General features: G+C 44.8%; 1 protein-coding gene across 9 annotated transcripts; it reads left to right on the top strand.

Annotated features, from left to right (window-relative positions):
- Positions 1-1389: 1389 nt before the first annotated feature.
- golga2 (golgin A2) lies at positions 1390-27114 on the top strand. 9 transcript variants are annotated; one of them, XM_036967861.1, is made up of 27 exons: positions 1390-1546; positions 2632-2763; positions 3794-3862; positions 4445-4600; positions 6211-6254; positions 6519-6582; positions 6846-6908; positions 10094-10174; positions 10735-10773; positions 10863-10925; positions 11341-11434; positions 11644-11750; positions 11935-11993; positions 12211-12352; positions 12444-12533; positions 14781-14888; positions 14995-15082; positions 15225-15361; positions 15601-15819; positions 15997-16110; positions 16195-16419; positions 16545-16733; positions 16879-17065; positions 17212-17376; positions 22426-22532; positions 23285-23465; positions 23894-27114. In XM_036967861.1, exons 1-27 carry the CDS (start codon positions 1499-1501, stop codon positions 24160-24162), a joined length of 3240 nt encoding a protein of 1079 aa, XP_036823756.1. In that variant the 5' UTR covers positions 1390-1498; the 3' UTR covers positions 24163-27114. The 9 variants fall into 9 exon arrangements, with proteins under 9 accessions (XP_036823756.1, XP_036823755.1, XP_036823757.1 ...); XM_036967860.1 differs by having other exon boundaries at positions 17206-17376; XM_036967862.1 differs by lacking the exon at positions 3794-3862 and having other exon boundaries at positions 17206-17376.
- Positions 27115-27165: the final 51 nt, after the last annotated feature.

Here is a 27165-nt window from a genome sequence, read left to right as displayed (position 1 = left end):
ATTGTTTTTCTTCATGGTGATGGAGACTACAGGTACAAACCTAGATGACCAGCTTCTGTACCATACAGTAATGCACATTTCATATTAAGTGGTTTGTAAGGATGGAAAATTAATAATGCACAAAGTGGTTTCCCATGTTATTTGATCAAGACAAATATTTAGTTTGATATGGATGTTTTGTCTGCCCATAACTTTGCACATTTTAATGTAAATGTTTGAGGACAGGGTTTTGTTGTTACTGGATGGATTCCATTAGAATGACCATTGCAGACGAAGGGACAGGGCAACAACTCTTACAATTCCAACTATTGAATCCTGCAAGATACTGTTCTTAATAATAAAGTGGAGATGCTGAAAAAAGTTTTTGCCCACATGACAGACATATATATATATATATATATATTGGTCTGCTAATACTAATAAAGGCCCTGTGCACTACTTTTGTGAAAAACGTTTTTTTATATATATATATATATATATATATATATATATATATATATTATTTGTTTGCTTTTTATTTTATATTCAGATTTTTCAGGGGGTACTGCAGCACCTTCAACATTCCTACTTCCAGCGGCTATGTATACAGACCAACATACTGAAGGTGGGGTTAATAACACTACTGGATATTTTGTTTCCCCATTCGTACCAGCAATAGGACCGACCACACAGACCACCAGAAAATATAATTTTATTCATCATTCTGGCTTGTAGAGGTCGTGAGAACTATCCTTGATCCAAACACGAATTTCTGCCCTGACATAGAATTCTATGCAATTCAATGTCGGGTCTTCAGGCTGCCTTTTCCAGGAGTTTTTAGATGGCCATGCTAGAACAGATTAAGTGGAAAAATAGACCAAATCAGAACTGATAAGAAAATGTATGCTATTAGTTCACAATTGAATTAATCAAATGTGTTTTGATTTGCCAGATAATTACACCTGCCTCTCCCCTCTCTCAATCAGTCCTTGTGTTTTCATTGAAGGAAGCTAGAAACAGAGCTGAAGACTGCCCAGTTAGAGAAGTCTGTGGAGTCCAAACTGTCATCCTTTGAGATATTTGTCAAGGGATTCGAGGCAGTAGCCGAGGAATATTCCAGACTGCATCAAGAGATTGACACCAAAAATTGGTCTCTGAAGGACTTCTCTCAGAACACGGGCTAACTGAGTTGGTGTCAGACAGTTCTGCCGCAGATCTCTGACACCTTTGATGACAAGCTAACTCCATAGTTATATTATTGTTTGTTTTTGTAATAAAATGCATGATTAGCCGGTGTTGTCTTGAATGTTGTTCATTCTGATAATAATCACCCTGATATGATACAACAAATTCTAAATTCAGACATCAAGTTAGCTGGCCTATTTGAAAAACCACGCCTGACACGAATTTTCCACGGTCAGAAGGGAGATTTTGCGCCTCTAGCGGGAAGATAGTTTCTTGCATCACCGACTGATCTCAAATTGATGACGTGGTGCGGTTCGTCGACCGGACGATAAGGATGGCCGACCAGAGCAGGCAAATCAAACTCGCCGCAGCCAAGAAAAAGGTAAACATATTAATTCCCACAACACAGGGAATATAACAAGTGTTTCATCCATTACTCTGTTCGAGTTGTCTGTAGTTTCATGTTTTCACGAACCCGTGTGATGTTGACATTCCACGTCCCCCGACCTTTCTGCAGTCGCCCATCCGAACTCTCGTCCCCCTGTGTGGCTTTCAGTGCGCACGAAATACCGAGGATTCGCTTGGGCCTCTAATCTTAGCTAGAACTATTATGTGGACGATTTATACAGGGCAGTGACTTAAAGTTTTGCTAATAATGCTGCTCGGCTAGGTATAAATCTGTGATTTGATCAACCCAAGTGGCAAGGTAGTTAGCGATATCTAGCTACAGTGCTGATGTTTGGCTAACGTTAGCCATAGCGATTTAGCTAGCTATCACGTTGTCATCTTGTACCGAAGCGACCGGCTAACTCAATATAATATAGAACGGGGTGTCCTATAAATAGGCTTGCTTATTGACTCTTTTAACCTTAATGAACTAACTTACGATGAATGCTGCCTAGCTTATTATTGAGTCATGTTTGACAGGAAACGGTGATGTGTCAATTTGAAGAGTGACTGGTACTTTTGACAGCAGACGCCCCCTTCCCTGTCTGTGTGAGCTACCTGCTGTGTGTACCTAGAAAGACCTAGCTAGATAGCTAGCTACTTAGTTAATCAAATAAAGCACATGCTGTACCATTAACGTTACATGTTTAAAAACAAATACACTTGTGCATGAAAGTTCTTTCATTACACATTATAAAAACAACAATTACCTTCCTCAAACATCAGCTGTTGCAGCAATTGGTTATGCTATAAGATCTTGTTGGATTGTATTGGATCTTTCTAAATAGTCGTTCCATTGTCACCCACACCAATGATACCAACAGTACATATTGTAGATCTCTAGTCGAATCGTATGGGATAGTTCTGAACAGTCTCACAATTTTCAGCCACACCAAGGCTCCCTGTACTTCCTCTGCGGTTTGTAAGGAATGTCTGCTGATATAGTTAGCCTAGCAAAGGTGTGAGTTCCAGACCGCTGAGTGCTCTCATTGTCCGCTCCTCCTCTCTTATGCCGGCCAGCTGAAGGAGTTTCAGCAGAAGAGTTCTCCAGCCAGTGGAGGAGAAGGAGGACCAGGGGCCAAGAAGACGAGAAAGGTGAAGGGAGGGAGCCAGCCAGACACACCCTCAGCTGACCGACACTCTCCAGACAATGTAAGTCACCCAACTGCGTGTGTGTTATGACTTTGAGTACTCTTTCTGCACACTGCTTCCTTGCAATATTTCACTTGCTGATATTTGCATTTCAATAACAAAGTAAAATGTTGCAAGAAAGCAGTCTGATGATACTTCTCTGGAATCACATTGAACGTTCCAGTGCAGCTTCCGACTTTTACTGGATGTGTGATGGTCTCCCTTTGCAAGTTTACTGTCAGTGTTTGTCGTATGTCAGGTTATGGTATGTGAAACGCAGCTATGCTCCCGCGATGAAAGGATATGTCTTTGTCGGGTGAGAACAGACTATCGTGCTCTTGTCAATTTGCATTCCCGTCAGGACATTGCATCTTTACACACACACCCTTCTGTTTGATTAAGGATCAATATTATGTTGTGTGTTTAATTGTTGGCAATTGTTTCTTAGTAAAAGTGGTGTGGCAGTAGATGGTTGCTGTAATAATTCTGAGGTTCCTGGATCGTTTTTTGCATTCCTCCCTATCTATTGCCTTAGGCTTCCCTTGGGGAAAACAGTTTATCAGCCATCAGTATAGACTTAGCCTGTGCTCCCACCCAGACAGTCTCAATGACAGTCATTTGCTTGGAGGAACATTGTCACAGAATATTTTCTGTACCTCCCAGAAACAGATATGATTGTGATGAGTCGGTCACTAACATTGTCTGGCAGTGATGAACCAGGTTGTGGGCTTTTAAAGTCTCTATCTTTCAATGAATGCCCAATTCCAAATGGACCCCTAGCGTTAATCCAAAGCACTTCTTGAAAATGGGAAAGGAAAAGTAGCTATTAGCTTTGTGGTAGTAGCGCCACCCTCTGGTAGGCTAGCGAGGTTGAAGTTCCACCATATTGATTACACCTCATCACGTACAACAACAGGGGCTTAGCGGTAGATAGGGTTCTATGGGTGCTAGTCTCCCTTTTTACGTCACCTCTTGCTGTCTCTTTCTCCCTCCCTCACTTGCTCATTCACTGTCCCTCTCTCTTTCGCCCTTCCCCTCTCCTCTGCCGTAGATTCAGAGTATTCTGAAAGGTCTTAGTCAGACCAATGGATTAACTATGCCTGCCTATGGCAAAAGCCAGGTGAGCCTCTCTCCTTCCTTCCTTCTCTCCCCCTCTCTCTTGGGCTATCGTTCTTCCCTGCTGTCTTTTTCCCTTTTGTTATTTTACACCTGTCTCTTTCCTTCTGCTTCACTCTCTCTTGTATCTGTCCCACTCCCTCCCTACTGTTTCTCTATCCCACCCCTTCTGTTGTTTTTGCTCCTCTTCTCTCCCGCACGCTATTCCTTATGGTCACTGGTTGCTCATAAGTCATTTTTGCGACAGTGAGAGAAGTGCTTGGTATTTATTTTGCCATTGTTGACTTACTAAGATTCTACCAGTATTAAGCCTAGCTAAATGCTGGGTCAGTCCATCTGGGCGTGAGGTTTATAACTTCCGGACCTGATGTTTACTTTATTTACCACACTGGCATGTCTCCATCAGTGAAAACAAGATGTGTGCATGCGTGATTGTCCGTCCACATGTTGTGATAGTGGTCTCTGACACTACCTTGTTTTCTAGGATATGATGTGTGTGTGCTTTGTATGTTTCCAAGTTGCTGTAACCACGCACTCTCTGGATGAGCACTGAAAAGTAATGGCTGTGTGTGTGTTGCTGCCTCAGACCCACGTCCATGGGGAGGTGAGGGGGTCCCCAGTTACCCAGCTACTGGAGGACCCAAACGGAGAGGCCGGCCGCGGCTCTCCTGTGTCTAACCCTGCTAGCTCTGCTACTAACCCTGAGTGTGCCAGCCAATCCCACAACACTGACCTGCAGCAGGTGTGTCCCTCCGTCAGTCTTCTCTCTCGGTCTCGGTGTCTCAGTCTCGGTGTCTCTCTCTCTCTGGTCTCTGTCGGTCTCGGTGTCTCTCTCTCTCTCGATATGTGTCTCTCTCTCGCTCTCTCTCTCTCTCTCGCTCTCTCTCTCTCTCTCTCGTTGTGTGTCTGTCTCTCTCGGTCTCTCTCAATGTGTCTTTCTCTTGGTGTCTCTCTGTCGGTCTCTCTCTCTCTGTCGGTGTCTCTCTCTCTCGGTGGGTCTCTCTCTCTCTCTCTCTCGGTGGGTCTCTCTCTCTCTCTCTCTCGGTGGGTCTCTCTCTCTCTCTCTCTCGGTGGGTCTCTCTCTCTCTCGGTGGGTCTCTCTCTCTCTCGGTGGGTCTCTCTCTCTCTCGGTGGGTCTCTCTCTCTCTCGGTGGGTCTCTCTCTCTCTCGGTGGATCTCTCTCTCTCTCTCTCTCTCTCGGTGGGTCTCTCTCTCTCTCGGTGGGTCTCTCTCTGTCTCTCTCTCGGTGGGTCTCTCTCTCTCGGTGGGTCTCTCTCTCTCTCTCTCTCGGTGGGTCTCTCTCTCTCTCTCTCTCGGTGGGTCTCTCTCTCTCTCTCTCTCGGTGGGTCTCTCTCTCTCTCTCTCTCTCGGTGGGTCTCTCTCTCTCTCTCTCTCTCGGTGGGTCTCTCTCTCTCTCTCTCGGTGGGTCTCTCTCTCTCTCTCGGTGGGTCTCTCTCTCTCTCTCGGTGGGTCTCTCTCTCTCGGTGGGTCTCTCTCTCGGTGGGTCTCTCTCTCTCTCTCGGTGGGTCTCTCTCTCTCTCTCGGTGGGTCTCTCTCTCTCTCTCTCGGTGGGTCTCTCTCTCTCTCTCGGTGGGTCTCTCTCTCTCTCGGTTGGTCTCTCTCTCTCGGTGGGTCTCTCGCTCTCTCTCTCTCGGTGGGTCTCTCGCTCTCTCTCTCTCGGTGGGTCTCTCTCGCTCTCTCGGTGGGTCTCTCTCTCTCTCTCGGTGGGTCTCTCTCTCTCTCTCGGTGGGTCTCTCTCTCTCTCTCTCTCGGTGGGTCTCTCTCTCTCTCTCGGTGGGTCTCTCTCTCTCTCTCGGTGGGTCTCTCTCTCTCTCTCGGTGGGTCTCTCTCTCTCTCGGTGGGTCTCTCTCTCTCTCGGTGGGTCTCTCTCTCTCTCGGTGGGTCTCTCTCTCTCTCTCAGTGGGTCTCTCTCTCTCTCGGTGGGTCTCTCTCTCTCTCTCAGTGGGTCTCTCTCTCTCTCTCTCTCTGTGGGTCTCTCTCTCTCTCTCTCTCTCGGTGGGTCTCTCAATGTGTGTCTCTCTCGGTGTGTCTCTCTCGGTGTGTCTCTCTCTCTCGGTGTGTCTCTCTCTCGCTCTCTCTCTCTCTCTCTCTCTCTGTTTCTCCTGCTCGGTGTGTGTCTCTCTCTCGGTGTGTCTCTCTCTCTCTGGGTCTCTCGGTGTCTCTCTCTCTCGGTCGGTATCTCTCGCTCTCTGTGTGTCTTTCTCTCTCTCTCTCGGTGGCTTTCGGTGGGTCTCTCTCGGATAGGCCTAGCTTACGTTTAATGTATTCACCTCCCTCAGTTTCACTCACAGCTATTTCCTCTCTTTCTTTCTCTCCTTCTCTCTGCCGCAGAACTGCCCCCATGACGGTAATGAAAACCATGCGGATGAGAATAGGTTGGTCACCTCATCATCCATTGCACACCCACACACACAACCTCTCAATCCCTCTTCAGAATGAGTCTGCCCCCTGGTCCTCACTGCCCCTTCTCTACCCTTCACTGCCCTGCCCCCCTCGCCTGCAACTGTTGATCACACACAGAATTAGTAGCACAGTTATGATGGCTGGCAGTGCAATTTGTCACATATTGACTGGTGAGTTCGTTACCAAATAACACTGGGCTAATGTTGTGTTTGTTGTTGGTGTGTGTGTGTCACCAGACCCCTGTCGTCCACAGAGAGCCTGCGACAGCTCTCACAGCAGCTCAACGGTCTTCTCTCTGGGGTATGTACTTTATGGCCACAAAAAGGAGAAATGTGTCTTTTAAGATCTTCGACCCCTGAGATGTGCACATTGGATAAGTGCAAGCAGTTCACCCCTGTCCCAATGAGGATACACTCTCTTACTTGCTTTGTATATATGCTTGCTCCCAGTTTAGTGTGTTGCATAATCAAGAGTGTTATTTGTGATACTCTCATTGGCTTTGAAAAGCTTGCTTTATATTGGTTTGACTTGTACTGTTTTGTTTCTTTCCCGACCTATTCTAGTCATCCACCACCTATATAAATGGAGACAGTGCTCCCTCGCCAGCCAATGAAAAAGAACTGGAGGTAGGTGACACATCACAACACCACATGTTGCCCCCTCATCATGGACACGGTACACAGGGAAAAGCACTAAAATGCTATTCATTTGTCCTGATCAGACAGACCCAGTCCCACTTTCCCCGAAGGTGCCCTTGTGGCCCCAGGTTATGTAGAGGTATTCTGTCCTCCGTCCACTCCACACAGGCCCCTCTACTCTCTCTCACAATCCCTCCATTCTGGTTCTCTGTGCAGGTATGTGACTGGCCTCGGCCACACAGCTCACATGACCACTTCCTGTTCCTGCCCTGCGTCCTGTCTCGGGTTACACACACATGTACTCCACATAAGTGATACTCATGATTAGAACTGAGTTTGTGTTGCACGGCTGAGACGACAATGCAATCTGAAAGATCGTCGCAGTCAGAACAGAGCAAATGTATGAATTGCTGTCCAGGCCGCCCCACTGTACCTTGCCCAGGCCCTGCAAACATACAACGTTTAATGCATATATCTCATATCTCTCTTGCTCTTGTCTGATAGTCCTCAGATCTCACCTGTTAGATTGTCTTGTAGATTGATGGAGTCTATATAGAGAATGGAGATATAGAGAAATAATATTTTCAGGTGTCATCTTTCCAAAGCCTAGATCTGTGCTGACTATAGGTATTACCCTTCTCACTAGGATTTCAAAGTGTATGTTCTTATTGTGGTCATGCATGTTATGTGGACTTCTAGAGAAACTGGGGTGATGCGAACCCATTAGATCTCATTAGATTACACTCTCCAGTCTGACCGGGTATTGCTGAACTCTTCACTAGTTACCCATGACCCTGTCCTCACTGTGTATGACCTCTCTGAATACTAGTAGGATCAACAAGTACCTGCTGACATCTTTTTCTGTTTGTTATTCACATTATACATCCCTGAAGGAGAGGGAGAAGGTGTTATTTACTTTCCCTGAGGGAGAAGGTGTTATTTACACTGCATTGCGAAAGTATTCGGCCCCCTTGAACTTTGCGACCTTTTGCCACATTTCAGGCTTCAAACATAAAGATATAAAACTGTATTTTTTTGTGAAGAATCAACAACAAGTGGAACACGATCATGAAGTGGAATGACATTTATTGGATATTTAAAACTTTTTTAACAAATCAAAAACTGAAAAATTGGGCGTGCAAAATTATTCAGCCCCTTTACTTTCATTGCAGCAAACTCTCTCCAGAAGTTCAGTGAGGATCTCTGAATGATCCAATGTTGACCTAAATGACTAATGATGATAAATACAATCCACTGTGTGTAATCAAGTCTCCGTATAAATGCACCTGCACTGTGATAGTCTCAGAGGTCCGTTAAAAGCGCAGAGAGCATCATGAAGAACAAGGAACACACCAGGCAGGAGATACTGTTGTGAAGAAGTTTAAAGCCGGATTTGGATACAAAAAGATTTCCCAAGCTTTAAACATCCCAAGGAGCACTGTGCAAGCGATAATATTGAAATGGAAGGAGTATCAGACCACTGCAAATCTACCAAGACCTGGCCGTCCCTCTAAACTTTCAGCTCATACTAGGAGAAGACTGATCAGAGATGCAGCCAAGAGGCCCATGATCACTCTGCATGAACTGCAGAGATCTACAGCTGAGGTTGGAGACTCTGTCCATAGGACAACAATCAGTCGTATATTGCACAAATCTGGCCTTTATGGAAGAGTGGCAAGAAGAAAGCCATTTCTTAAAGATATCCATGAAAAGTGTTGTTTAAAGTTTGCCACAAGCCACCTGGGAGACACACCAAACATGTGGTTGAAGGTGCTCTGGTCAGATGAAACCAAAATTGAACTTTTTGGCAACAATGCAAAACGTTATGTTTGGCGTAAAAGCAACACAGCTGAACACACCATCCCCACTGTCAAACATGGTGGTGGCAGCATCATGGTTTGGGCCTGCTTTTCTTCAGCTGGGACAGGGAAGATGGTTAAAATTGATGGGAAGATAGATGGAGCCAAATACAGGACCATTCTGGAAGAAAACCTGATGGAGTCTGCAAAAGACCTGAGACTGGGACGGATATTTGTCTTCCAACAAGACAATGATCCAAAACATAAAGCAAAATCTACAATGGAATGGTTCAAAAATAAACATATCCAGGTGTTAGAATGGCCAAGTCAAAGTCCAGACCTGAATCCAATCGAGAATCTGTGGAAAGAACTGAAAACTGCTGTTCACAAATGCTCTCCATCCAACCTCACTGAGCTCGAGCTGTTTTGCAAGGAGGAATGGGAAAAAATGTCAGTCTCTCGATGTGCAAAACTGATAGAGACATACCCCAAGCGACTTACAGCTGTAATCGCAGCAAAAGGTGGCGCTACAAAGTATTGACTTAAGGGCGCTGAATAATTTTGCACGCCCAATTTTTCAGTTTTTGATTTGTTAAAGTTTGAAATATCCAATAAATGTCGTTCCACTTCATGATTGTGTCCCACTTCTTGTTGATTCTTCACAAAAAAATACAGTCTTATATCTTTATGTTTGAAGCCTGAAATGTGGCAAAAGGTCGCAAAGTTCAAGGGGGCCGAATACTTTCGCAAGGCACTGTACATTTCCCTGAGGGAGAAGGTGTTATTTACATTTCCCTGAGGGACAAGGTGTTATTTACATTTCCCTGAGGGACAAGGTGTTATTTACATTTCCCTGAGGGACAAGGTGTTATTTACATTTCCCTGAGGGACAAGGTGTTATTTACATTTTCCTGAGGGACAAGGTGTTATTTACATTTCCCTGAGGGACAAGGTGTTATTTACATTTCCCTGAGGGACAAGGTGTTATTTACATTTCCCTGAGGGACAAGGTGTTATTTACATTTCCCTGAGGGACAAGGTGTTATTTACATTTCCCTGAGGGACAAGGTGTTATTTGCATTTCCCTGATGGACAAGGTGTTATTTACATTTCCCTGAGGGACAAGGTGTTATTTACATTTCCCTGATGGACAAGGTGTTATTTACATTTCCCTGAGGGACAAGGTGTTATTTACATTTCCCTGAGGGACAAGGTGTTATTTACATTTCCCTGAGGGACAAGGTGTTATTTACATTTACATTAATGAGTTACTGTTTGTATTTCTCCTCCCATCGCTGTTTTTTTTTTCCTTCAATTCTCCCTCCCTCCCTTCCCCTCTTTTTTTTCTTCTTTCGATGCATGCGTGCACGTCAGAGTCGAAACCAGGAGCTGGCAGCCGCACTGGACTCCAGCAACCTAACAAACAATCAGCTCAATACCAAGCTAGACCGGCTGGTAAGAGTGTGTGCTCGTGGGAGTTTGGCGTTCTGCCTTGTGTGGAAAATAACCCCTGACAGCCGCTATAGCAAGACTGACTGGCCACAGATTGAATAGCAAATGACATAGCACCCTGGCTAAACAGCAGCTGCGCTGAGTGGTAGCACAGTCGGCCAGTTGATCATGTCATGCACTGTTTTGTTTATTCACCTCACAAATAATATCATTGCACTGCCCTGTTCCCATTGGTAACAGCCAAGCTTTTACATGCTCACCAAGATGGACACGCTGAATGAAATGAGGGAATGTTTAGGCCAACTGTATTGATATTTCTTCTGGAGCCATCTTGCTAACCGTTGCTAACCCCACTGGCTCGGCTAATACGCGGCTGTGCTTCTCTTGAGTGTGCGAGGGAGGTTCCGTGGTGCTCAACAGGGATTTAACTCTTGAAGAGTGAAAGGAGATGACATGGTGTTGGGTTAGATGGGTGACTTACTGGAGATGTTGGGGTGGTGAAGTCTGAGGTGGGGATGATGATGACGTCATGGATTTTTCCTCTGTCCTGTTTTGTCTGACAGACCGAGCACTCTCAGGCGCTCACAGATCAGCTGCAAAAGGTGAGCAGAATAAGGAAGACTCTCTCGTTCTCTCGTCTCCTCCTCAGTGGACAATGACGGGATGTTTTCTGTGTGCTTTCTTTGATCAGGAGCGAAGAGAGTTTGAACAGAAGTGTGTGAAGGAGCAAGGAGCAATGCGGGAACAGCTACAGGTACACACACACACAGAAGAAGAAACTTCTTCAAGGTTTTTCATTCCCTCAGAGCACTTTTCTGAATCCATTTGAAGACCTTTGAAAGCAATTGTCAAATGTTCACTCTGCAGTTCCAGATGTGTTCTTTGTATCTGCCTTTGGGGTCAGCGCACCATGCTGTTCCCTTTTTACCCAGGGATGCGTGCACTGAAACACTGAATACTGTCTCATCATTGCAAATGAAACAAAGCTTGATTTGTATCCAATATTTACAAATTGTATCATGCGAGGCGTCAATAACTGGTCTGTCTGTCTCTCGCACTGTCTGTCTCTCGCCCTGTCTGTCTCTCGCCCTGTCTGTCTCTCGCCCTGTCTGTCTCTCGCCCTGTCTGTCTCTCGCCCTGTCTGTCTCTCTGTCCATCCTCTCCCCCAGGTCCACATTCAGACCATCGGCATCCTGGTGTCAGAGAAATCAGAGCTGCAGACCGCTCTGTCGTACACACAGCAGGCTGCCCGCCAGAAAACAGGTGTGTGTGTGTGTGGCCTGTGCTGAGAAAGAGAAGGCATTTCTGTGTTGATGTGTCTATGAATGTGAACGTGTTCAGTAATGTAACATATTGTGGTGTGTGTTCAGAGGAGATGAGAGAGAAAGAGATGGTGTTGATGTGTTTAATATGAATGGGTGAGAGTCTATTTGTGTTAGTGCTCACTAAGTGTGTGTGTGTGTTTCATTCAGGGGAGGCTGAGGAGCTGAGTAACCGTCTCCAGGCCACCAAACAGAGAGTCTCTGAGCTGGAGAGAACCCTGTCCTCGGTCTCCGCACAACAGAAACAGTTTGACAAGGTAACACACACACACAGAAACCGTTTGAGAAGGCAACCTACTGTAGTCACACACTGAAGACCGTTTGAGGAGGTAGTCTGCACACTAGACTGATATTGCTACATTTGAATGCTTTGACGATGACTATCGATTTGAGCTTTGCGGTAATGTCTAACAAATGATTGATGTTCTCTTGTATGTGCAGCATAACAAAGAGCTAGAGAAAGAGAGAGACAACCTGAGGCTAGAGGTGTACAGACTAAAGTAAGTCTTACCCTGAGTATGCTGACATTCTACTCAATGGCTGGCCTTTCCTTGTTTGATTTGTGGACTAGGTATGGAAAGGAATGTGGTGGAAACCTCGTCAGTTTGTGTGATTGTGATACATGGAGAGAGATGCCTGTCGTCTGAGGCGAGGTAAATCAGAGGCTCTTTGTGAGTGTGTGTGCACGTTCCTAGCTGACCCTCTGTCTCTGTGCAGTAGTGTGAGTGAGGAGGGGAGGCAGCAGAGTTCAGAGCTGTCAGAGCAGCTCAAGCTGAGGGTGAGTGAGAACAACGCTATGAGACTGGACCTGGATGAACTGCGTAAGAGACTGGAGATGACTGACGACATGCTGCAACAGGTAGGTACACACACACGGTCTCTCTCACTTAATCACATACACACACCATCATTTGTTCTGCAGTTGTTCAATTATTTATTTTTATTCCTAGTTTTCCAGTCAGTCAGGGCCTCCCAGTGCCAACCAGCAGATGCACTTACTACTGGAGGAGAAACTACAGATTGAGGCACACACTGCTCAGGTGTGTGTGTGTGTGTGTGTGTGTGTTAGGGTTGAATACTTTCCCGGTATTTTATAAATGTTCCATCCCGAAAATAAATAACTTGTCCCGGTATTTCTTGCCAAAATCGGAAGTGTCATTCAAAAGCATTATAAAACATTGGGCTCCCAAGTGGCGTAGCGGTGTAAGGCAATGCATCTCAGTGCTGGAGGCGTCACCGGTTCGAATCCAGGCTGTATCACAACCGGCTGTGATTGGGAGTCCCGTAGGGTGGCCACAATTGGCTCAGCGTCGTCCGGGTTTGGCCAGTGTAGGCCGTCATTGTAAATAATAATTTGTTCTTAACTGACTTGCCTAGTTAAATAAAGGTTAAATAAAAAAAATCTATATAAATAGGCCTATGTGTTTATTTGATTAGAGCTTTGGTCATACATTAAAGACATTTAATGAGCCCAAGGTTAAAAAGCCCAAATGATTGATCCAATACATAGAGTGCATTCGGAAAGTATTTAGATCCCTTGACTTTTTCCACATTTTGTTACGTTACAGCCTTATTCTAAATTTGATTAAATCGTTTTCCCACCCAATAAAACCCCATAAATGACAAAAGTTTAGCAAATGTATATAATTTTGTCTTTATTTTTTTTATATCACATTTTACATTAGTATTCAGATAATTTACTCAGTACTTTGTTGAAGCACTTTTGACAGCGATTACAGCCTCGAGTCTTCTTGGACATGACCCTACAAGATTGGAACACCTGTATTTGGGGAGTTTATCCCATTCCTCTCTGCAGATCCTCTCAAGCCGTCAGGTTGGATGGGGAGTGTTGCTGCACAGCTATTTTCAGATCTCTCCAGAGATGTTTGATCAGGTTTAAGTCCGGGCTCTGGCTGGTCCACTCAAGGACATTCAGAGACTTGTCTTGAAGCCACTTCTGTGTTGTCTTGGCTGTGTGCTTAGGGTCGTTGTCCTGTTGGAAGGTGAACCTTTGTCCCAGTCTGAGGTCCTGAGCGCTCTGGAGCAGGTTTTCATCAAGGATCTCTGTAAATTGCTCCGTTCATCTTTCCCTCAATCCTAACTATTCTCCCAGACCCTGCCACTGAGAGACATCCACACAGCATGATGCTGCCACCACCATGATTCACTGTAGGGATGTTACCAGGTTTCTTCCAGACGTGACGCTTGGCATTCAGGGCAAATAGTTCAATCTTGGTTTCATCAGACCAGAGAATCTTGTTTCTCATTGTCTGCGTTCTTTAGGTGCCATTTGGCAAACTCCAAGCGGGCTGTCATGTGCCTTTTACTGAGGAGTGGCTTTCGTCTGTCCGCTCTACCGTTTGGTGGAGTGCTGCAGAGATGGTTGTCCTTCTGGAAGTTTCTCCCATCTCCACTGAAGAACTCTGGACCTGCTCAGTTTGGCCAGGCTGTCAGCTCTAGGAAAAGTATTGGTGGTTCCAAACTTCTTCTATTTAAGAATGATGGAGTCCACTGTGGGGACCTTCAATGCTGCAGACATTTTATGGTACCCTTCCCCAGATATGTGCCTCGATTAAAATTCTGTCTCAGAGCTCTACAGACAATTCCTTTGACCTCATGGCTTGGTTTTTGCTCTGACATGCACTGTCAACTGTGGGACCTTATATAGACAGATGTGTGCCTTTCCAAATCATGTCCAACCAATTGAATTTACCACAGGTGGACTCCAAGTTGTAGAAACATTTTCAAGGATGATCAATGGAAACTGGATGCACCTGAGTCTCATAGGGAAGGGTCTGAATACTTATGTAAATAAGGTGTTTCTGTTTTTTATTTGTGATAAATGTGCAAAAAATGTCTAAACCTGTTTTCACTTGATGAGGATATATATTTATCTTTTTCATCTATTTTACAATAAGGTTGTAACGTAACAAAATATGGAAACTTTCAAGGGGTCTGAATACTTTCTGAATGCACTGTAGCTCTACATGCATTGTGATCTGCGCTCCATACTGAGATGGGCTGTCTGTCCCCACCCTGAGCGTTGATTATTCAGAGGACCCAGATTTAGAAATGGCATATAATTGAACAGTTTGAATTTCACGCATGCTGTTATTTATGATGTACCGGTCAATACACAAAGTTATTTATCCTGGGGAAAAGGGAGTGGTTGTGGCCGGTAAATCTCGGTAACCGGGTTCCCGCCATTCTACGTGTGTGTGTGTGCCTCTTTAAAGTTTTGACTGCCACGCCATTGTGTTAAAGATCTCTTTTGGTATTATCTGTAGTTAATGGAGTCGGTGGCCCAGCTGCAGACAGAGAGAGACCGCTACGCTGAGCAGATCCAGGAGGAGGGACAAGTATGGAAGGACAAGACGGAGCAGCTGCTCTCTCAGGTACGCTATGCTACCACCCCATTAGCACAGCCTATAGAGGCGGCACAGCCCTGGACGTAATGCTAGTCACTTTAAGGTTGAGTTGATTGACGTGTGTCCTGTGCAGGTGACACTAGTAGCAGAGGAGAGGGACAGGAGCATCAGCCAGATCCAGGAGCTTGAAGCCCATATCACAGATCTGAAGCACACTGCAGGTGAGACACACAGCTACCCTCCTCAGTTTGCACGTCAATGGTTCTCAAAAAATACCAGCTTACTGTGTTGAACTTCCCCATCCTGTCAATCATTCTCATTAAAAGATTTGCATTGCCGTAAGGACTCTCCTCTCCTCCCCAGCCCTTTTGTCTCAGGAGGGAGAGGCCCAGGCGGAGCCCCAGCCCTCAGGGCCCTCGGAGAGTGAATTGGCCCTCCAGGAGGCCCTCTGCTGCCTGCAGCAGGAGAGAGACTCGCTCAACTCACAGTTCCAAGCCCAGGTGATGACCACACACACACTGCCAGGCAATAATTATTATTATTAATAACACACACTGTGTGTGTCACACTCCTCAGTGAAGTTGCACTCTGAACACTGTCTCATCAAAGCATAGACTGATAAGATGAATTATGGGGTGGGTTGGTGCTGGTCTAGAATGAAATCCTGCACTCCCTGTCCATCCCTGTTGTGTCTCACAACTGAGAACTCACTGTTCTCTGGCCTCCCTTCTCTTTATAGCTGCGTGATAACGAGCAGCTGAGTCGCATGTGCTCTGAGCAGGAGTCCCGTCTCTCGGAGCTGGAGCGTCATGCGGAGCGCGGAGCTGAGGATGCAGAGGACCGCAGGCGCATGCTGGAGGACGTGCAGAGTGACAAGGCCACCATCAGCCGCGCCCTGGCCCAGAACCGCACCCTTAAAGACCAACTAGCTGAGCTGCAGAACGGCTTCGTCAAACTGGTAAAGAGGGGTGGTGCCTTTTTTGCGCTCCTGTTTACTTATGTTAAGTCATCACTGATCTGCCAGGTTTTATTAGTGTTTAAACATGGAATATGTGGAAATGCAGTTATCAGTTATCCAGCCACATTCAGATCGGTGGCGACCTCATGAATGTGTTGAATGTCTCTGTGGTCCTAGACCAATGAGAACATGGAGCTGACCACTGCTCTGCAGTCAGAACATCACGTGAAGAAGGAGCTGGGACGCAGGATGGGACAACTACAGGAGGACCTGCACAATGTCAAGGAGCAGGTAGGGACACGCGGGCACACACATTTCATGGTGAACAGGTACAGGAACAGCATATAGACACTCGCACGTCTCTTCCAACCCTAGTTGGATTTGAAGTCGCAGGAGTACCAGGCACTGCTGGAGCAGCGGGACCAGGTAGTGGCCCACCTACAGCAGTACTCTGCAGGCTATACAGCCCTGGCGTCAGAGCGGGAGCAGCTCCACAGACAGTACCTGCAGCAGAGCCAGCTGATGGACCGGCTGCAGCATGACGAGACCCAGGGAAGGGTTCAGTTGGAGATGAGCCACAAACAGCTGGAGCAATACCAGGTCAGGGACTGACACACACGCATGTAGTCACATATCCCCGAACACACACAGTCGCACATGAAGAGAGACACACTATGCACACGTACACACAGTGTCTGTATTGACCCCTCTGGCGCCTTCTGCAGGAGAGGCTGGAGCAGTTGTCCAGAGATAACGAGCAGTTGAAGGCTGAAGTCACAGAGCTGCTCAACAGCTCAGCCCTGGCCACACTCCCCAGAAACCGGGGAGACGGAGTGGAGAGCCAATCCCTGCAAGAGAGCCCACAAAAGTCCTCGATCGCTATCCCAGAAGACTTTGAGAGCCGCGAGGAGATGGTGAGGAGAAAACACCTATCAGTGGTGTTAAGTGGGATCTAGTGTTCCCAAATGCTGTTGAGAATCCTACATTACGGATTTCCAAAGTATTTCTCAGATAATTGTCTCTGAAGAATAATTCCTCCTTTCCGTCTCTCTCTCTCAGGAGGAGTTTGTGCGCGGTGCGGTGGCGCGTGTGGAGGCAGAGCGAGATGAGGTGAAGAGCAGACTGGAGGAGGAGAGGAGACTGCACTTCGCTGCCAGACACCAGGCTGCAGCACTCAGCATGGACCACGACCACGGTCAGTGTCACGGTCACAGCCATGATGACCACAGTCACCTTGAACACACAGGTGAGAGGAGGAGGAAAGGTGTGTGTATGTACGTAGTTGTATGTGCTACTTGCATGACCTGGGTTTTTGTTTTCTAGGAACACTGTCAGTTTTGAGTGTTACCAGTGCAGTGTATCTGACCAGTTACCCCTCCCTGTTAGTCTCAGGTTCAGAGGGTGTACCAGTGGAGGTACATGAGGCCTTGTATGTTGCCATGGAGAGGTTGCAGCAGCGCTTCACCTCTCTGATGCAGGAGAAGGCTGACCTGAAGGAGAGGGTAGAGGAGCTGGAACACCGCTGTATACAGCTGTCTGGAGAGACTGATACTATTGGTGAGCGAGACACGCATCCATACATATACAGTACCAGTCAAAAGTTTGGACACGCCTACTCATTCAATGGTTTTTCTTTATTTTTGCTGTTTTCTACGTTGTAGAATAATAGTGAAGACATCAAAATTATGAAATAACACATGGAATCATGTAGTAACCAAAAAAGTGTACAACAAATCAAAATATATTTGAGATTCTTCAAAGTAGCCATCCTTTGCCTTGATGACAGCTAAGCATTCTTGGCATTCTCTCAACTAGCTTCATGGGGAATGCTTTTCTAACATTCTTGAAGGAGTTCCTACATATGCTGAACAGTGGTTGGCTGCTTTTCCTTCACTCTGCGGTCCAACTCATCCCAAACCATCTCAATTGTTTATTTTTTTATATTCTATTGTTAACCCCTCCACCACCACCACCCCTCTTCTGAGGACAAATAACCTGTTAAAAACAAAAAGATTTCTGCTACATTTTACATGTACTTTTTACATGTACAGTTGAAGTCGGAAGTTTACATACTTAGGTTGGAGTCATTAACTTGTTTTTCAACCACTCTAAAAATGTATTGTTAACGAACTATAGTAATGGCAAGTCGGTTAGGACATCTACTTTGTGCATGACAGAAGTAATTTTCCCAACAATTGTTTACAGACAGATTATTTCACTTCTAACTCACTGTATCACAATTCCAGTGGGTCAAAAGTTTACATACTGTGCATTTAAAACAGCTTGGAAAATTCCAGAAAATTATGTCATGGCTTTAGAAGCTTCTGATAGGTAAATTGACATCATTTGAGTCAATTGGAGGTGTACCTGTGGATGTATTTCAAGGCCTACCTTCAAACTCAGTTTCTCTTTGCTTGACATCATGGGAAAATCAAAAGAACTCAGACAAGACCTCAGAAAAATGATTGTAGTCCTCCACAAGTCTGATTCATCCTTGGGAGCAATTTCCAAATGCCTGAAGGTACCACATTCATCTGTACAAACAATAGTACGCAAGTATAAACACCATGGGACCATGCAGCCATCATACCGCTCAGGAAGGAGACGCGTTCTGTCTCCTAGAGATGAATGTACTTTGGTGCGAAAAGTGCAAATCAATCCCAGAACAGCAGCAAAGGACCTTGTGAAGATGCTGGTGGAAAGAGGTACGAAAGTATATATATATCCACAGTAAAACGAGTCCTATATTGACATAACCAGAAAGGTCGCTCAGCAAGGAAGAAGCCACTGCTCCAAACTCACCGTAAAAAAGCCAGACTATGGTTTCCAACTGCACATGGAGACAAAGATCGTACCTTTTGGAGAAATGTATTCTGATCTGATGAAACAAAAATAGAACTGTTTGGCCATAATGACCATCGTTATGTTTGGCGGAAAAAGGGGAATGCTTGCAAGCTGAAAAATACCATCTCAACCGTGAAGCACGGGGGTGGCCGCATCATGTTGTGGGGGTGCTTTGCAGCAGGAGGGTCTGGTGCACTTCACAAAATAGATGGCATCATTATGTGGATATATTGAAGCAACATCTCAAGACATCAGTCAGGAAGTTAAAGCTAGGTTTAGGTTGTTGAGCTGAGATTGTTGTATATATAGTGTCTTGCAAAAGTATTCATCCCCCTAAGAGTTTTTCCTATTTTGTTGCATTACAACCTGTAATTTAAATAATAGATTTTTATTTGGATTTCATGTAATGGACATACATAAAATAGTCAAAATTGGTGAAGTGAAATGAAAAAAATAACTTGTTTCAAAAACAAATAAATGGAAGTGCATATGTATTTGTCCCCTTTGCTATGAAGCCCCTAAATAAGATCTGGTGCAACCAATTACCTTCAGAAGTGACATAATTGGGTAAATGAAGTCCACCTGTGTGCTATCTAAGTGTCACTTGATCTGTTGCTTGCTCTGTCACATGATCTGTGTGTGTGTGTGTGTGTATATATATATATATATATGTATATGTGTGTGTGTGTGTATATATGTGTGTATATATATGTATGTATGTATGTATGTATGTGTGTGTGTATGTGTATATGTGTATGTGTATATATATATATGTATATATATATATATATGTATATATGTATGTGTGTATATATATATATATATCACACACACACACACACACACACACACACACACACACACACACACACACACACACACACACACACACACACACACACACAAACAAACTTTGAACATCCCGGAGATTGGAGTATCTGTCTATAGGACCACAAAACTGTACACTCCACAGAGCTGGGCTTTACGGAAGAGTGTCCAGAAAAAAGCCATTGCTTGAAGAAAAAAATAAGCAAACATGTTTCGTGTTCACCAAAAGGCATGTGGGAGACCCCAAACATATGGAAGAAGGTACTCTGGTCAGATGAGACTAAAATTGAGCTTTTTGGCCATCAAGGAAAACGCTATGTCTGGTGCAAACCCAACACCTCTCTTCAACCCGAGAACACCATCCCCACAGTGAAGCATGGTGATGGCAGCATCATGCTGTGGGAATGTTTTTCATTGGCAGGGACTGGGAAACTGGTCAGAATTGAAGGAATGATGGATGGTGCTAAATACAGGTAAATTTATTGAGGGAAACTTGTTTCAGTCTTCCAGAGATTTAAGACTGGGACATAGGTTCACCTTCCAGCAGGACAATGACCCTAAGCATTCTGCTAAAGCAACACTTGAGTGGTGTAATGGAAAACATTTAAATGTCTTGGAATGGCCTTGTCAAAGCCCAGACCTCAATCCAATTGAGAATCTGTGGTATTATTTAAAGATTGCTGTACACCAGTGGAACCCATCCAATTTGAAGGAGCTGGAGCAGTTTTGCCTTGAAGACTAGGCAAAAATCCCAGTGGCTAGTTGTGCCAAGCTTATAGAGACATACCCCAAGAGACTTGAAGCTGCAAAAGGTGGATCTACAAAGTATTGACTTTGAGGGGGTGAATAGTTGTGCACGCTCAGGTTTTCAGTTTTTTTTGTCTTATTTCTTGTTTGTTTCACAATAAATATTTTGCATCTTCAAAGTGGTAGGCATGTTGTGTAAATCAAATGATAAAACCCGCCACAAAAATGTATTCTAATTCCAGGTTGTATGACATCAAAATAGGAAAAATGCCAAGGTGGGTGAATACTTTCGCAAGCCATTATGTGTGTGTGTGTATTGAATTCTGTTGGTGACAAGAATGTTATATATCATTTAAATTGGAAAACTCTTAAGTGTTGAATCAAGCTTCGTTCTTTTGTACCAGTTCATAAACAATGTGCCGTGGAATCTCTTCTAATTTATTTTGCAACCTGTATGGCACAGCTGTCAATGTTTTTGTCCTCAAATTAAACTGGTATGTTTTTCTATTTATGCCAATTCATTTCAGCCTATTTGTATCTTTAATATGTGGCAGGCAAACAAGTTCCCTTATCTTCTCCCTTTTCCACTTCACTCCATTTTTGTGGTAGTGCTGCAATCAGTTGGTTGTGAGTTTGGATTGAGCAGATATTCCGAAATGCAGTTAGCAAAAATATGTGACAACTCCTCCGTTTTCTATTAATAAGTATTATACAATTACAATTATTGATCTGTATATTTGAGTTTAACATTTGTTGTAATATATTTTCTGCAGGATGAAACAAATTGTTACCATCTTTGTATGGTAATCTGTATAAAGGCAAAAAGGCCAGTTTTGAACAAAGGATGAGCCTGCCTTAATAATCTACTGGAGAACCATTTTGTGTTTCAGTATAACTTATGTATGAGTTAGGCTTTTAGTGAGCGGTTGAAATCTTTAATATTTCATAAACTCATATTCATTATATAAATAGGCACGTTTAATTTTGGGTTGAGCTCGGGGCATTGTGGAGGCCAGGTCATCTGATGCAGCACTCATAACTCTCCTTCTTGGTCAAATAGCCCTTACACAGCCTGGAGGTGTATTTTAGGTCATTGTCCTGTTGAAAAACAAATGATAGTCCCACTAAGCGCAAACCAGATGGGATGGCATATCGCTGCAGAATGCTGTGGTAGCCATGCTGTTTAAGTGTGCCTTCTAAATAAATCGCAGACAGTGTCACCAGCAAAGCACACCCACACTATCACACCTCCTCCATGCTTCATGGTGGGAACCACACAGGTGGAGATCATCCATTCACCTACTCTGCGTCTCACAAAGACATGGCGGTTGGAACCAGAAATCTCACATTTGGACTCATCAGACCAGAGGACAGATATCCACCAGTCTACTGTCCATTGCTCATGTTTCTTGGCCCAAGCAAATCTCTTCTTATTGGTGTCCTTTAGTAGTGGTTTCTTTGCAGCAATTCGACCATGAAGACCTTATTCACTCAGTCTCCTCTGAACAGTTAATGTTGAGATGTGTCTTTTACTCTGTGACGCATTTATTTGGACTGCAATCTGAAGTGCAGTTAACTCTAATGACCTTGTCCTCTGCATCAGAGGTAACTCTGGGTTAAGAATAAAATAAATTCCACAAATTAACTTTTAACATGGCTCACCTGTTAATTGAAATGCATTCCAGGTGAAGCTGGTTGAGAGAATGCCAAGAGTGTGCAAAGCTGTCATCAAGGGTAAGGGTGGCTACTTTGAAGAATCTCAAGTATAAAATATATTCTGATTTGTTAAACAACACTTTTTTTGGTTTCTACATGATTCCATATGTGTTATTTCATTGTTTTGATATCTTCACTATTATTCTACCATGTAGAAAATAGTAAAACATGATGAAAAACCCTTGAATGACTAGGTGTATCCAAACTTTTGACTGGTTCTGTGTGTGTGTATATATATATATATATATATATATATATAATATATATATATATACCGCTGTATACAACTGTCTTCAGAAATGCTGTTGGTGAGACACTCAATCATCTCTCTCTCTGTAAAGACTGGCACGATCAGTGACACACACACACTCTTGTCTTTTTCTCTCACACGCACTAACGGGGATGCACTGACACGTTCACTCACGTAGTGTGACAGGTCTGCTCATCCTACTCTTTAATTGTGTATGTCAGGAGAGTACATCACCCTTTACCAGAACCAGAGAGCCATCATGAAGCAGAAACACACGGAGAAGGAGCAGTACATCAGTATGTTGGCCCAGGACAAAGAGGAGATGAAGGTACACCACACACACCAAACATGAGAGGGATGCAGTATACCACCAGCAGCATAGCACCCTGCATCCCACTGCTACCTTGCCTCTGAAGCTAAGCAGGCTTGGTCCAGGTAGCCTGGTGGTTAGAGCGTTGGGCCAGTAACCGAACGGTTGCTGCATCAAATCCCAAAGCCGACTAGGTAAAAATCTGTCGTTCTGCCCTTTCCTCTGGTCCCCAAAAAATTATATCCCAATGCCCCCAGGTAGTGATTGGGGACATTGCCCTGTGTAGGGTGCCGTCTTTCGGATGGGACGTTAAACGGGTGTCCTGACTCTCTGTGGGCACTGACGATCCCATGCCACTTATCGTAAGAGTAAGGGTGTTAACCCCGGTGTCCTGGCTAAATTCCCAATCTGGCCCTCATACCATCATGGCCACCTAATCATCCTGAGCTTCCAATTGACTCATTCACCCCCCCCCCCCCCCCCCCCCCCCCCTGCTTTCCAGTGTAACTGTTCTCCAAGTCATTGCTGTAAATGAGAATGTGTTCTCAGTCAATTTACCTGGTAAGAGGAGAATATATTTTTGACATAAATTTGCACACACGAGTAGTATTTGGTATTTATTAGGATCCTCATTAACCGCTCCAAAATCATCAGCTACTCTTTCTGGGGTCCACATGATACATGGTACAGAACATGAATTAGTCAAGGAATGAACTACATACGTTTCAGAGTATTGCCAGTGTTCTGAGTGTGTTTCTGTGCCCGTGCAGGCCAAACTGGCAGAGCTGCAGGACCTGGTGATGAGGTTGGTGGGCGAGAGGAACGAGTGGTACAGCCGCTATACTGGGGCGCTGGCTAGCGCTGCGGCTAACCCTGACCTGCTGCCAGCCGGAGAGGAGCAGATCCAGGCTCACCACAGACGCATGGAGCTCAACGCTGTGGATGGACAAGGTATGCTCACACTTATATATATTACAAACACACACACAGGAAGGTACACCACAAATACACGCACACGGAGACACAAGGAACTCAGCACTGTGGACGGACCAGATACACAAACACACATCAAATAATACAAGTGTGTGTGGTATGTATGTATGTGGAGTAGAACAGGGCTCTCCAACCCTGTTCCTGGAGAGATACCATCCTGCATGTTTTCACTACCAACCCTAATGTAGTGCACCTGATTGTAATAATTTGCTGTTTGATAAGCTGACTCAGGTTAGTTACGACTGGGGTTGGATTGAAAACCTACGGGAGGGTAACTGCATGAACAGGGTTAGAGAGCCCTGGAGTAGAACAATACACACACATCCATGGATCGTCATTATACTAACCTCCCTGATCTCTCATCGCTCCCCCCCTTCTCTCTCCAGAGTCTGCGGATGTAAGGTCAGCCGTGAAGCCTGACTCCACCGACCCCCCTCACGGTGGCCCGTCAGACCAGGTCCAGGGGCTCCCCTCAGACTCCCAGGCTCTGATGAGGCCCCAAGAGGACGGCACGACCAGGCAGATCATGCAGCTGCTCCAGGAGATCCAAAACCCCCAGGGGCCCCGCTCCGTGCCCTTCCTGGGGGACAACCCCTGCGTCCCGTTCTTTTACCGGCCCGACGAGCAGGACGAAGTCAAGATCCTGGTGGTCTGATGATGATGAGACTGTGGTGCTACGTTGGAGGATCTCTGAACAGACATACCATTCCACCACGTCACACTCCACTTAGGTCATCTAGGATTTACACGTACACACAGTTCTGGGTATACTGTCTCTCACACACATGCACACTCACTCTCTCTACTTTCTGGGTGAGGTTGTTTCCTCTCCTTCCTTCTCACTCTTCCTGTTGAGTCCTTGGCTGGTCTCGCATGCCGCTTCTTTTTTTTCATTGCACTAACAGAGTGACTTAAGGATGTGAACTCAGTGTGTGTGGCGGCTTTCCTCTCCTCGTACACCTCCTCCTCCTTCACAACCTCCTTACTTGCAGTGTGAATGTTTGTCTGCTCTGTCTCCTTTAATTGGTATTTAATACCATTCGATGATTGGGAAGTATTCCACCGGATGCTATTGAGATTCTTCCTGTGATTCTCTTGATGGAGAGATGTTTATTCCTGCACATTGATCCCTCCGTCTCTCTCCCCTTCTCTGCCATTTGAACCATAGGCGCAATAAAGTATCTCTGTCGCCTCTCCCTCAGTCATTGTCTCTTATAGGAGAAATGTAAGGCTTTGAGTGATACGTTAGCGGCAACAATGGAATACATGGAACGGTATCAAACACATGGAAACCACATGTTTGACTCTCATTCCATTGATTCAATTTCAGCTATTACAATGAGCATGTCCTCCTATAGCTCCTCCCACCAGTCTCCACTGGTACCTTTATGTTAAGGAACTAACTCCCCATTCACAATGTGTCTGACTCTGGAGCAGAACTGGGCTAGTCTGTCTGTGTGTTTGGTAGGAGAGACAGACATGGCTTGGTTTCGGCGCGTGGGCTGTCTCAATTAATCTCCTCGTCGCCTCTCCTCCATGACCACTGATTGGCGAGTAGACTGACTCACTCAGACAAGTGGTCATGAATGGAGGAGTACCGTATCGAGGCACAGCCCTTGGTAGCTGTTGGTATGTTCTATGGCAGTGGAGTGAGTGAGTTGTCTGAGTAGGACAGGATGGCAGGTGGGGTAGAGGAGGGCATGACGAGTTGGGTACAGTACATGAAGGAGGTAAGAGGCCAGGCTCGAGCCTTGGCCTACCTGGGGCGGAAGTCAGTCAGGAAAGCATTGGTAAAGACACTAGCATTTGGAGTGATGGGAGCAGTTTGCACTTTTCACTTCTAAGTAGGATACGCCATAGGACATCAGGAAAGAGAGGAACTAGCATGTAGACACATGGCTGCTCACCCCTACAACTACCTTGTCTATCCATCCTCTTTTATGTGGAAACACTGAAATTTGAACATATGTATGTACACTAGAGCGTTATCTTATTTATGCACACGAGCCAGTCAACTGATTTGTAATTCCTCAAGTTTTCTCTGCGGTTATTTATTTGAGGCCCCATTTCATAGCACCAGTTGATCATCTCTTGTTTATCAATCTTTCAATTATGTTGTGCTTGTTGCCCCTCAACATATCTCATTTATAATTTAAGTCGCTCCCTTTGAGACTGGATGAAGATGGTGAGTCTGTTTGATAAATGATTCAACCTCAATTGTATCCTCATGATTTGAAAGGTAGTTGTCTCTTCTCTCTAAAGTTACATGGGATTTTGCTGTAGGTTATTGCACTAAAATTGTACAGAGCTTCTAATCAAACCCTGTCCCATCTCACTTACTTTTGGAAAGTAGCTTTTCTATGGCAGATCCATTCTGACATTTGGTTTCTGTACTTGGGAGCCCTATGATGTCATCATGTGCACTTTGGCACATCGGGGCTCAGGGTTCCACGAATGAAGACAGAGTGTGTGTTGAAGTGACTGAAATATTGTGTGTGGTGCGCGCGCAGTGTGCACTAGGAGGATGTGTAGGCATGTACAAATGAATAGAGGGTTGTAATCATTCCAGTAACACGGGCAATGGGCAATGGGGGTAAGCTCTGCTGTTTGATTGACAGGTGCAGGAAGGTCCTCTGTTTTTAGATAACCTTACAATGATGACCCAAGTAAAGATAAAATTGCCATAGGCACATCTCTGCCACCCCACAGTTTTTGGGGAAATGTGTGTACTCCCAAAATATTTAGGATATTTTTGAATTTTTATGCTTCCAGTGTATCTCTGACTGCCAATATCCACATTTGATTTTTATTCAAGAATGGAAGTCTTTAAGCATGTCAAAAACAGTCTGGAAAAAAGGTTTTGGTGATGCTATGTGAGGTGTATTAAATGAGATATAGAAATGAGTGGTTCTGGAGAGAGTTTTCTGGTGTGTGTGTGTGTGTGTGTGTGTGTCTGAAGCAAAGCACTTTTTGTAGTAGGACTTGACATGATTTCTGTTGAAAGTGATCCCATCTGAATATTTAAATTCCTGGCTTTCTTAGCATTCTATTTTCCTTTAGAGAGAGAACTTTTGTTTTGGGAGTGGTAAAACCAAGAGAATATGTTATAGTCATTTACAACTATTGTTTTGAAGGTGGTGACGAGAGAGTAAAAGTAACAGGTGAAATAGTTTTTCCACGCTTTCTAATTCAAACTGTTGAATGAATGTGTGGGATTGAGCACATGATGATTAAGAGACAGAGGTGAACTCCTTCTGTTTAAAGGGACTGTATATACTGTAACTGTGTAACATATTGTATATTCATTCTGCCTGGTGTGTGGGAATAAGTGTAATGGCTGTTTGTAGTGTTGCTAGCAGCCCAGAGGGCTTGTCTGTGTGTCTGTCTGATCCATTGTTGGCTTCAGGACACACACGGACAGCTGAAGTGAAGGGGTGGGGGTACCGTCTGTGATTTAATACAAAGGTTAAAAAAAATCTATTTATTTGTAATAAGTATCAAAACTAATCAGTTTTAATGCAATGTAGGATCGTTGTGAGAACAAAATGGCTTCCGGCAGTATATTTCTGATGTGATTTCTCCTGATTAAAAGTGATTGAGCAAAGCAGACAGCATCTGGTCAATGGATCCTTGTAAGCGCTGGAGTTTCTAACTTCAA

This window comes from Oncorhynchus mykiss, chromosome Y (assembly GCF_013265735.2).
Source record: "Oncorhynchus mykiss isolate Arlee chromosome Y, USDA_OmykA_1.1, whole genome shotgun sequence".
Taxonomy (NCBI): Eukaryota; Metazoa; Chordata; class Actinopteri; order Salmoniformes; family Salmonidae; genus Oncorhynchus; species Oncorhynchus mykiss.
Note: the sequence above shows the minus strand (reverse complement) of the source record. Positions and strands in the feature narration are given on the sequence as shown.

Bases quoted from the DNA above. Each gene is read 5' to 3' on its own strand.
- golga2 (XM_036967860.1), top strand. From the start codon at position 1,499: ATGGCCGACCAGAGCAGGCAAATCAAACTCGCCGCAGCCAAGAAAAAG. The intron at 11,435-11,643 runs GTGTGTGTGTGT...TGTTTCATTCAG, and splicing joins GGCTGCCCGCCAGAAAACAG to GGGAGGCTGAGGAGCTGAGT. The intron at 16,734-16,878 runs GTGAGGAGAAAA...TCTCTCTCTCAG, and splicing joins TTGAGAGCCGCGAGGAGATG to GAGGAGTTTGTGCGCGGTGC.